Genomic DNA, 12,351 nt, shown 5'->3' on the forward strand with positions numbered 1-12,351 from the left:
GATGCATAAAGATATGTATCCAGTCATAAAACAGTGGCACCCAGAGGCGTTGCTAGGGGAGCTTTTTGGGGTCTATAGCCCTGGGGTCTTTTAGTGGTAGCCACAGGTTGAAGCTCAGAAGCTACAACCAAATGTCTAGCTAGCCCCAATTCCCGACGGTCCTGACTTTAGCATAGCCCCGGATCTTTTCCAGGCCTAGCAACACCGCTGGTGGCACTCATCTGATCGTGTTCATGCATTAAACCATGCTGAAAAGCAGTACTGATATAAAGAGTTTTGCTTTTAAAATGAAGCACAATCAACGGCTGCAGGGAATAGATAGTTCCTTCTGTTGAAGGAAAGCTTGTATGGCGATATTTATTCAGCTTTTCCCCGTTTTTCAAGTCCAATCTGCAATTTCTAAAATGCTATTTAGTGTCTAGTGCCGGTCGGTCAATGCGTGTGAGGTAAGTAGCTGAACGTGTTTAAAACTAGATGAAATCGGTAGCGCCACAGATGAACTGGAGGCTAATCCCACTAGAGTTTGTATGCCATGACTGGGTGATGACAGTGGATCTTGCGCATTGTTCCATCTTGATCCCATCTAGGTCATGATTATAAGAAAGTGGGCCTGTCGGCCCCTTTTCTATCAATCTATCTAGATAGATTATCAAGATCTACCATTTTGTTGAAATATTCTTTAAACGAAATAGATATTGATAAGGTATGGCAGGTTACCAGCTGACGGAGCACTTATCCTGTCGCTTTTGGAAGGAGGAGGACCGACAAGAAACACCTAAGGACCTATTGATGATTATTTGATAATTATTTTAAAAGGTTTTTGAAGTTGTTTTTATCTGATTTTGAAATGTTATGATCTATGTGTCTGTTTAGTCGGACGAAAGTAATTGCAGCTGTCGGCTTTGTTAAATTACTGAAATTGGATAGTATATCGAATTGAATTTTCTTTTTTACTGTAAAATCTTTTAAATGTTTTTTTATGTAAGCATTTATGAATTTTCTTCCATGAATTAAATGTTTAACTTTGTATTAAATGTTATAGGTAGGTTGATTTTTTTAACACATTTTTAAATCTTTTTTTCTATATCAACTATATAACAAAGAAAAAAGAGTTGAAAGGGATCAGACCCTGAAGCAGCCCCAGCTTGTATAGTTTTAGCACATATTTAGTTTGGGCTATTAGGTGTTCCTTGCGGCACCTACAAGTAGCACACATCTCTGCAGCAGGTTCTTTACCCCGTGTAGAGCAATGTTATTCTGAGTGAAACCTTTAATCTGCATGTCACTCCGAGTGCTGCAGCACCCACTGATCTGCTGAGCAATGTATCCTGGATTCAAACCTGTGGCATCGATCACACACAGATCCCTGTAATAGCCGCACGGTGAATGAAGTAACTTGAAGCGGCCCACATGAGCCAAAAAAGTGGTCCATTTTCCCCACGCTAGCATTTTGTGTCTTTGGTTCTGGCATTGCCCTATAAGCCAGCCAGAGCCTGCCACGTACCCTCATTGAGCTGTTTTGAGGCGGCATGCTGGACGAGTTGTCAGTGCTTTGTAGGGTCATGGCAGCAGTGGTAGAAATGGGGAAAAAAGGTGATGGGGGATCTCACAAGGGCTGGCGTGGGGGCGGAGTTTGGAGGCATGGTTCTGAGGAGGTGGAGCTCAGAAGGGGTGGAGCTGGCAGTTGAACTCTGCTCAAAGGATATGTTGAAATAGTTTTAAAATGGTGCAATTTCTTTTATGCTGCTTTTTTTCCAGTAACAACACTGGCAAAATATAAAAGGTACTCGCCTTTTAAACCTTGAAATCTATAGTGCAATATTCCCTGGAAAACAAAATATCCAAATATGAGTCGTGCTTTGATGACAGTTTTGTGTGGTCTTGTGGGTAAGCGTCAATACTGGGAACAGTTCAAACTAAAACTGCTGCAGTGGAGACAAGGAGTTCGTGCACCTGCTGTAGAGGTCGGTGTTAACCTGCAACTCGCAGGCTGCAACTGTGCTAAAATGGCTCATGTGATTCATGCACTTATTGTAAACAGGGCTGGAGTTAGCGCCATAGCGCTGTCCCCCTCCAGCAAATACCAGGCGCTATGCCTATAGCTCATGTCATGCAAACTGCGTGCTGATACTTAATGTATCATGACTGAGCTCGAAGCAATCCGCCCATTATTTGCTGTCGGGCAAGAGCAGCTCTTCTGGCCACACACAATACAAGAACAGCAGGGGGCTCAATTGACACAAACACTCAGCAACTGAGCCCCCTGCTGTTCTTGTATTGTGTGTGGCCCAGCGAGGCCTAATTCTTTCATATGCGTGGCGGCAAAACATTTCTCCCTGTCCCTTGGTTCTCTGAACCAAGGGACATAGAGAAACGTTTTTTCGGTGCACCCCTGCCACTCGGACGGGGGCACACCGAAAGATCTCTCACATGGCGTTGTGTGGGATCTTTGTGGGATGAGGCAGAGGCAAGCCGGATCCTGAGATTCGGCCAGAGATCTGATGCCGGATCTGGCGAGAGCCAGCCCATTGGCCAGCGCTGCATGGCAGTAGGGATAACATAACGAGAAGCTTTGTGGTGGGGAGAGCTGGGCGGGGGATCACACTCTTCCTCATAGAACAGTCCTACTTGCCTGTAACATGTTGCCTATATGTAACCACACCCCGGGTTCACCCTCACTTCTTTAATATCAAATTTTCTTTCAACAGGAGAGTGGTGGTTTTCACTGGTTACATAGGTCTTTTTACTTTTAGGCCATCAGAAACTGTACAAGATTGTATGTTCTCTTAGGATTGAGTTGTTGTAAGTGTGATAAGTGAAGCTACCTGCACTGCGTTCTGTAGACCATAGAACGAAGAGCTGTCTTTCGTTCTGAACTGCACAGTATGCCCAGCTGGATAGCTCCATTGTCAAGCGCTAGCCTCCGACATGTGCCCCGCCTGCGTGTGCCAAGTTCGAACCCCTGCAGCCCATTACATTATAGCTATAGTTACAGCACCGAAAAGCAAGACACATCTGGAATGAAGCGTGTTATGCTGATTTATTTATTTGTGGGGCGTCGAAGCCTGCAGGCATTGGGGCGCACAAACATAAACATAGGAAATAGAACAAAAAAGAAGGAACAGGTGACCAACGTGGGCAAGAGTGTCGGAAGCGGTTCGGGTTCTATTTCAGGGAGGCAAGGCTGAAGAGGGCGTTGGTTGAAAAGGACAGTTTTCAATCTCCGGCAAAAGGGATTGTATTCCTTAACCAGCTTGAGCTCCTAAGGCATTCCAGATTTTCACAGCCTTGAAGAGGAAGGTAGACAACTGGAGAGGGCGAATTTAGGGATGTTGACCAGCGCCAAGGCAGATGAGCGCAGCGTCCTTGGTGGCTCATAATAGGACACCAGTTCCTTACATAGACCAGGGCAGTAACATATAAAGCTCTATGGGCATAGAGGCAGCCTTAAATTCCAGCCGGGAGGCCACCGGGAGCCAATGGAGATCTCGCCGGCTATCAGAAATATGATCTCTTCTAGCTCTCTTCATGATGATGCGTACTGCACCGTTTTGAAGAGTCTGGAGGGCATGGATGTTTTTCTTATTGGTCCCAATTAATAAAGCAGTGCCATAGTCCAGTCTGGACATCACAACCGCACGGGCCACTGAGGAGCACCTAGATGCTGACAGAAAGGGACGCCGGTTTCTCAGCAGCCTAAGGTAGTAGAACCATTTTATTTACTGTCTGGTTGATATGAGCATCTGCACTAAGCAGAGGATCAAGATAGAAGCCCAGAGTTTTAACACTCTGTGGGATTGGGATTGGACAGCCATGAATGGGGAATGATCGGTAGCTGGGGTCTAGTTTTGCTCAAGCATGCTTGGTGCCAAAAACCATCAGCTCAGTCATATCCCATTCAAACACATCCAGTTGTTGCTCATCCAGGTCTCAACCCGAAGATAGATGGTCTGAAGGACGACAGCATCCTTTGCATAATCTCCTGATAACTTGAGAACTAGCTGGGTGTCATAAGCATAGTTTGAGAAGTACTCCAAGCTCATCCAACAGGTAACAAAAAGGTTGAAAAGTAGGGGGGATATACATGCTCCCTGAGGGACCCCACAGCAGATTGGGTAAGTGGCATCACCCAGAGAGGTACGATTCTGGAGAAATGATCTCACTCATAGGATTGAGTCAGGAGTGCAGCGACCATGTTTCTCTAAGGCGAGCAGTCAGGGATGCAGCGATCATGTTTCTCTAAGGCGAGCAGGAGTTGGTCATGGTTAAGAAGATCAAAGAGACCTCCATCCCAGCATGCCAGAGCGACCTCCATCCCAGCATGCCAGAGCGACCTCCATCCGAGATTCTCAACATGTTACTCTGTAGATCTAACAGAGCGGTCTCTGTACCGTGGAGGGGTCTAAAACCAGACTGTCTAGAATGCAGAGTGTTTGTCTTCTCCACGAAGACTTGTAGTTGGTTAGTAGCACATTTATCAAGCACCTTGAGGACAAAATGACAGTTGGAGATGGGGCGCAGGTTACCAGGTTCACTTGGGTCCAGTCCTGGTTTTTTAACCAGAAAGGCGAGAGGTGATGGTGAATTTCTTTATGGAATCGGGGACTTGATTACTGGCAAAAGAGGAATTGACAAATTTTATCAAAAAGGTTGAAAAGATATCCTTGTAGTCCAAGAAAGAAATGGGGGGGGGGGGTGGTATTCTCTAGTCACTGGGAGGGGTGTCCGGTCCAATGGTCGAAAAAAAATGGTCGAATGACCATTTGATCGAATCAAAATGGTCGGGAAAAAAAGGGTTGAATTTATTTATGTATATATATTTTTTTTAAAGTTTTGGTTGCTTTAAAAATATTTTTAATAAAGAAAAAGGGAGGTTGGGGGGAACCCCCATAAAATAAAAAAAAATAAATAAAAAAAATTTGACCTTTTTTTTCCGACCATTTTACTTCGAACAAATGGTCATTCGACCATTTGGTTTTCGACCAAATGACTGGTAACCCTGGGAGGGGCGCATGGTTGAGAAATTGCCGATCATGTTGGCAAGAGAAATGGGAGCGAAGCTAAACATATGCTCAGATTTATTGATCAGAGGAACAGGAGGAGGACAGAAAGGTAGATGTTTATCAGCCCAAAGTTTAGGTCCGATTTTGTCCCACGCCTTGTCCACCTTGGCCTTGAAGACAGTCTGTATATCAGCACAGACTTGGTCCGTGGGAGTTATAGCGAAGGAAAGAGTACTGGGTTTCTCTATAGACTTCACAATCTCAACGTTTTTTAGAACTGTTTGCTTCCTCTATTTTTTATTATAAAAATCTTTTTTAGTTTCGTTAATAGCTGTCCTGTCTACTGCATGGCATTTAAGCCATTTGGTCTCTGCCTGACGTTTCTGAATTTTCATTTGGCACAGACCTTGGGTGAACCATTTCTGGTGACAAGGAATATTTCTGACCAGTTGCTCCTAACCGCCGCCACACAATTCCGCATGGAGAGCATAAGGTTATTAAAGGTGTCGGTAAGAATAGGAGGAGGGTCCAGATCAGATGTGGCCGACCTGATGCGGTCAAGGCAGTCTTTCAGATCCAGCTCTTAAAGTTCCGGTTTATAACAATGTTCTGAGGGTTTAGTAGATGGGCCAGGAGTAAGAATTGTAAAGGAGACATGATGGCGGTCGGATCAGATGCTAGGGAAGGAGTCCATCTTATTCACTTATTCACTTTGAGATTATTTACTACAACCCAGTCAAGGGCGTGACCCCTAATATGAGTGGGTGCACTATTAAGGACATGGAAGTCAGGGTTATTTAACGCCTTCTCCAGAATGGTTGCTTGCTGGTCGGCAACGTCATTATGCCAACGGTTGAATTCCCCAACCAGCAAGGTGGAACAGTTGCGTCCTTGTAATTTATCGAGAAGGTGGAAACGATCTTCATCAAAATTAGGTGTTTCAGCTGGAAGACGATTGATCAGGACAAAGTTAATGCAACTATTCGTTGACTGTGTCAGTTTGAGATGCAGAACCTCACAATCCTTAAAGGAGCAAGGTGATTGAAAGAGATTAAGGTGATTGAAAGAGGATTAAGGCGAGATTAATCTGATTGAAAGAGATTAAGGCGCTTGAAAGAGATTAAGGCTATTGAAAGAAATTAAGGCGATTGAAAGAGATTAAGGTGATTGAAAGAGGATTAAGGCGAGATTAAGCTGATTGAAAGATTAAGGCGATTGAAAGAAATTAAGGCGATTGAAAGAGATTAAGGTGATTGAAAGAGGAATAAGACACTTCTGGCAGAAGATGCTGTAGCCGTCTGGGGAGGCCAGCCCAATCAGTGAGCCGCTGGTTTCATTTAGCCATGACTCTGTAAGGCACAGTAACTCCAAGTCTTCTCCTAGAATATAGTCATGAATATTAGTGGCATGCGTAGGGAGTGAGCGGATGTTAAGCAGAGCACATTTCAAAATTGTGTTGACCTTATTGGTATTTGCAGTCTTGGCAGGTGTAATATGCAGAGTTGCCTCTGACAGAGAAGACAGGGTAGAACGCAGGATTGTTTAGTGGTATTATGTTGCTGAAAATCACTCATAGTGGCTAAAGGCAGGGCAGCTGGGGGGGGGGTCTAATCTCAAGGAGAGATATTTATCCACGATGGCAAGCCAGTGTGCCTTTTAGGCAGCATGCTGCAGATTGAAGGTATCTGGGTAACCCATGTTGGTACCAGTAGTAGTTCGCCTGTAACTGTGCTATGGGACGACCCTCGTAGGCAAAAACAGCGGATTAGATCGGAGTATGTCTTTCCATATCCTTCCAAAGAGTACCAGGCCAGCGGCGGTGTGAAGCAGCTTCTGTCAGAGGACAGATTACAGTGAAATGTACAGCTATTAACACGGAACAGAGGTCAGCACACAATGGTGAAGACTGGGCATGTCTCGGTGCGCCAGGTTACCTGATTTGAGGAGCCTGGGATTGCTAGGAAATGTAGTTTCCCTGGCCAAGAGGATGAAGCAGAATGCACAAAGCTAAATTATGCTTTTAAAGTGAGTAGGTTAACCTCATGTGCAACTATGCACACACTGCACAGAACGTGCTGGAATTTCACAAGTATTAACAAAAGTACTTCAATTTCACTTAAAGCGCACCAAACACACATTCAGTTTTGGCAGCAGCAAGACAGACAGACAGACACCCCCCCCTAACCCCCGATATACTGGCATTGTGTAAATGGAACATATTGGTGATTGCCAGTTTTAATGTGTACTGCGATTGCCATACTAGAAGCCTACTAACACAATCAAACTGCAAGTAGCTGTGGATTAATCAAACTGAAAAATGTAAACTTGGTGTATACTTTATTTTATGGCAATATACTTGGATTGTCAAACTGGGAATATGAACTATTTAGGCAAATGGGGAGTTTATTGGGGTTCAGCAAATTGGGGAATTCCCCTGAGGCAGCCACACTGCAAATATGCCACATGGAATTTGTAATTTAGTATTCACTCCGACTGGGATTAAGCTGGGTTTATTGTGGCATTTTGTAACCGGTGAGTATGCTGTAATGGTAGCTGGTGTACACATACTGTAATTCTACATCCAAACATACTGAGCAACGTGGGCGAATACTTGTGTCTTTCAATATGCCCAGGAGTGGGATAGTGCAAACTGGGATCATGTTCTCGTGTTAACCTGTGAGCAGGCTAGGCTGCACATGGGGGGGGGTTGTACTGTCCATCTCAGCGTAGGTTCAGATTGTTCAGCCTCGCCATGTACTGGGATTTTGCCAGGCAGGTCTGTGCTTGCATTGCGCAAAAGCAAATTGTGGTAATGATAGCATTGGGATTTTTACGGGGACTGCACAAAAGCCCAAACTGTTGGCATTGCCAATGCTTGTTGTTTTTCCAATTTTGTTACCTTCGTTTTAAAAGTCTTGAGCTTCGTCTCCCAAAACATTCCATTCCTGTAGTGAAGAGTGTTGGGATGTTGGGAGACTCCCTGTGCTCGCCTCCCAGGTTTGCATTGTGAATGTTTGCAAGTGTCGGATTTGATCATTGGCTTGGCATTTGCAATCGTTGCTGGAAGATCTGTTTGTTGGGTGTTCATGATCTGCCCCGCTTCCTAATGCTCGGAAGGCGGGTGGGGGGGGGGGGTGCAGCGCCCTACCTTTGTATTCCTCCCCCACTGACATCACCTTAGAATTGTGCAGAGGGCTCTTTGCCTGTAATGCTCTTTTTCCCTCTCCTCTCAGAGATTTCTGGCGACATGGAGACACGTGGCCTGCCGCACCATCAACACCTCATCTGTGGTCCAGCAGCCAATGAGCAACCAGGTGAGGGCTAAAGCCGGAGAAGGAAGGAAGGAAGGAAGGGGGGGGGGGAGGGGTGTGTGTGTGTCTGTCTGTCTGTCTGGTGCTTTGGACCAAGAGTGGTAGAGATTTTCACTTCTCCAGAACAGCTGGCCAATAGACCATGAGCGTTTGCCATTTATGTGTTACTTTAGTCACCTCCACCTTTTTCCCAAAAGGAGATAAACCGAGTTGCCTTGTGACGTTGAATCCCGCTCTTATTTCCAAGTCCTCTGAGGGCCGCAACATTTTACATGCTGAATGAAATGACGTAATCCATCATTATGTGATCAGTGTAGAGTCACCGAGGAATCCCCCATGGTGAAGTTCGGCCTGGAATACTCCTTTCATTATTTCTTGAAGGTCTGGCCATTTCATCTCTCCTGTATATATTTAAACATTGAAAATAACAAAAACCTAGACAATTACGCAGTAAAGCAAATATGAATTGTATTGTGTGTTTTGAGGTTCAATATCAGAATTTTCTTTTGGTGGTTAATGAAGGCCCTAATTTCCTGGAGCTGTTACTACCTAATGGTATGCCAATGTACAGTGCAGAGAGGCAAGGACTCCATGCTAAATTCTATACCTAATCTCATGATCAGATTGTTCTTTATGTAAAGCTTTTGGCAAAGCGTTGTACATAGAACATATTTATCACAATTATCACCAAACCGAAGTTGGTACTCCCTTTATCGACCTTGAAAGGGTGCGTTGGCCTTGCCAGGATTCGAACCTACAGATCGCAGCAACAAGCGCTCGACCAGCTGCGCTATCTTCTTGGCTAACATCCTTCAGAGGATCGGTAAACTGAGTATAGACTGTGGTATAACAATCACAGTGCCTAGATGTTGGACAAACCATTAATGAAGCGCTATAGAAAGTTAAATACTTATCTGGATTAATACAGAGACAGGTTTTGGGGAGTTTACATTTCAATTACAAATGTAACATTCTTTTGGAGAGTCAGGTTTATGATATTTTCATTGTAGCCTTAAACTAGACTGTGCATATTCATAATTTTACACACTGTTTTTATAATTGGAGTGTAAATTAAATTATAAGTGTAAAAAGGATCTGCTTCTGCAAGAGTGTAAAAGTATTTCCCCCAGGAATTTTTTGGAGGGCCTGCACAACTCCTAGGGTCATGATTCCTACCCTTTGATCTTCCTTTGTATGCCTCTTCTGTTCCTGGCCCCACTCAATGCCTTGCCGCATGCTTATTCATTTTCCAACTATGGAATCGAACCCTGTATTTATTTAATCGTTCATAGGAGATAGTAGTGCTGCACAATAGACAGAAATGGGGGACAGGACTTTCTGTGCTGGTAATCCTAAGAACTGACCAGAGTCCCCCTAAAACACAATGGGTTCAGCTATTGAGTGAGATTGAACAAGAGCAAGATCTCAAATTGCTCAGCACATGTGCTCGGTGTCCCATTGGAAAAAGATGCAAAAGCTAATTCTTTCCCAACACATAGAGCTAATATAGCCCTGGATGGATCGCCCTTTTTATGTCAGTTATAGTTCCTGGACAAGCCATCAACATTGCTATGTTAGGTTCCTGGCGCAATAGCTACCTGATGAGAATGGGGGTTAGTATGGATTTTAATGGTGGACCGTAACAAGTAGGGCTTAAACCTCTTGATGGACAATGCTTTGACAGAATATTCTTGGTCCATAGTCGCTTAGTCAATGTTCTACCCCTGAGCTGTCTGCTGATGAAACATCCTGTGTGTTCCCTACCCCTCTAATCTAGCTGAAACACTACTACACGCAGCACTACAAATAAGGGGTATCGGAACTTTTACTCACTGAAAATTGGCAAATACTCACAAAAATTAAAATGGAGAGTAATAATACTCCCCACAAAAAAATAGGAAAAAGACCTGTAGAATCTTGCACCCTTGCTTTCACCCTCACAGCTCCATGGATATGCTTGGACCAGTAGTGCACATAGTACCACAGGAAGAAATGACGATTTTAAGTCCCCGATTGGAAGACATAACATGTATCCTTTAATATTCACAGACAAATGGGTGCAACAGAATAAATATTACAAAATCATTTCAATTTTTCAGTTAAAACATATTTTACTCACTTCTAAAATGCGCTCATTGGGAATTGGACTTTTACTCCAAAAATAGGGAGTCAAATACTCCCACTTCCAAATCGTATCTGGGGCACGGACTACACCTATACCTGCTTATGAAGCATCATTTTGAACAATAGCTTTTTGATAATCGAGGGGCCAGAGAAGCCGTTACCTGGCAGGGGCCAGAGAAGCCGGTACCTGGCAGAGGGAATCTTTTCATCCATGAAGTAATGGCAGTAAGGGTGGCTAGTAAGACGGAGATTCTTCTTGTTGGGACACATGCACCCTGCTTCCCTCCGGCCGCCCTCCTTCGCCCTCTACCCTTATCATCCTGTGTGGCCAAAAACCTTGGGGTCACCTTCGACTCTGCTCTCTCCTTCACCCCTCACATCTTGGGCCTTGCCAAGAAGGTCCACTCCCAGCTTCACTTCCCTAGAGGCATTCTCTCTTTCCTCACCTTCCCCCAGAAACTGAGCTCTGGTCCTCTCTAGGCTGGTCTATTGCAACAGCCTCTTCCTCAAGCACCCCCTTTCCTCCCTACGCCCCCTTCAGCTAATTCAGAATAGGGCTGTAAGACTTATCCTTGCCCTCAAGCCCAGGGACCGTATCTCTCCAGCCCGAAAATCTCCTCAATGGCTGTCGGTGGCCGCGAGGCTCAAATTCAATACCCTCTGCATCTTCCACACAGCTTTCTGGGGCCTGTGTCTATTATCTCAAACTTTTTCTTGCTTAATACTTCCCTGCTAGAGCCCTTCGCTCCTCTAACTCCAACTCTCAAACGCTTCTCCAAGCAGAGAGTGGGGGGCAAATCTCTCTGTTCAGCTGGTGCCTCTCTCTGACTCCCTCTGCCTCTCTGGAACAGCCTCCCTGCCACTCTCGGACTTGAGCCGGACCTCCAAAAACATCTCAAAACTCTGCATTTCTCTATTTCTTTCACCCCTTTGCCTTCCCTGCTAACCACCCACTGCCAGTGAGACTGGCAGCCTGGCCCTCCATGAATCTCACAGCTTACCAGGTCCTCTGCGCAGTTGACACCAGTACCTCCCACTCCCCTTCAGCACTGCCCTTGTGGCCCCTTGCTTGAGGGCTGTGTATCCCACCCATGGGATTCACATACAGGGTCAGTTGAGTTATTGGTCCTGATGAAGGCGGATAACTAGTCTACCTGCCGAAACGTATGGTATACAGCTACATTATTATGAGTGCTGAAGTTGTTTGTCTAATATATTTTTTCAAGTAATGCCCAGTGGGAACAACCTTTTTAATTGTTGGACATACTCTTATTCCCATGCGACTTGGGAAACGCCCTTTGTACTCCCTTCTTTCAGTTTGTCTACATCTTCACTTCTTCTTTTAATCAATTTTAAAAAAAAAGTTTGTTACATTTCTGAAGATTTCAAGATATATTGTAAGTCTTGCACCAACATGTTCCTAGGTAGAATGCCTCCCTGAGTGATCAAAGTGTTCTTTTCACGAGAGCCCCAGTGCAGGAGATTTCGCTGCATTCACTTAATTTGTGCTGCATGCACCATAGACGTGCTCTGATTAACAATGTTGGATTCCATTCCTAATTTGGAGTTGCAAGACAACCTCAAATCCGAGGTGAACACAATATCTTGGGGGGCAACACTGCCCCTGTGTGGACGATAGAGCCGCAAATGCTGTCACCGAGGCAGATGGCAATCCCTTGCTACCATCCGATTTGTCGGATGCCAAATTTCTCAGCACCTTTGACTTCACCGCTGGTTATTGGACACTTCATTTTGTATCGGTCACTTGTCCAAGGCCGGTGAAACTTTCTTTTGTTTGTATTGAGTTTATCCATTCTTAAAATGGTACTATCTTACATTGGCCCGCAATGCTCACCTCAGATTATTGAATCCTCTCTCGACAAGGGTTTTCATTTCCTACATTCTAGACTTGT

At 44.7% G+C, this 12,351-nt stretch overlaps 1 protein-coding gene across 2 annotated transcripts in view; it reads left to right on the forward strand.

Annotated features, from left to right (window-relative positions):
- The window catches only part of IDH3B (isocitrate dehydrogenase (NAD(+)) 3 non-catalytic subunit beta), a 455,202-nt gene that overhangs the window by 42,567 nt on the left and 400,284 nt on the right, over positions 1-12,351 (forward strand). For both annotated transcript variants that reach the window (XM_069632420.1, XM_069632419.1), the window contains exon 2: positions 8,237-8,317. In XM_069632420.1, coding sequence (XP_069488521.1) covers positions 8,237-8,317 — 81 coding nt within the window. The remainder of the gene's footprint in view (positions 1-8,236; positions 8,318-12,351) is intronic.

The sequence above is a fragment of the Ambystoma mexicanum genome, chromosome 6q (assembly GCF_040938575.1).
Source record: "Ambystoma mexicanum isolate Mex_15411 chromosome 6q, UKY_AmexF1_1, whole genome shotgun sequence".
In the NCBI taxonomy this organism is placed as follows: Eukaryota; Metazoa; Chordata; class Amphibia; order Caudata; family Ambystomatidae; genus Ambystoma; species Ambystoma mexicanum.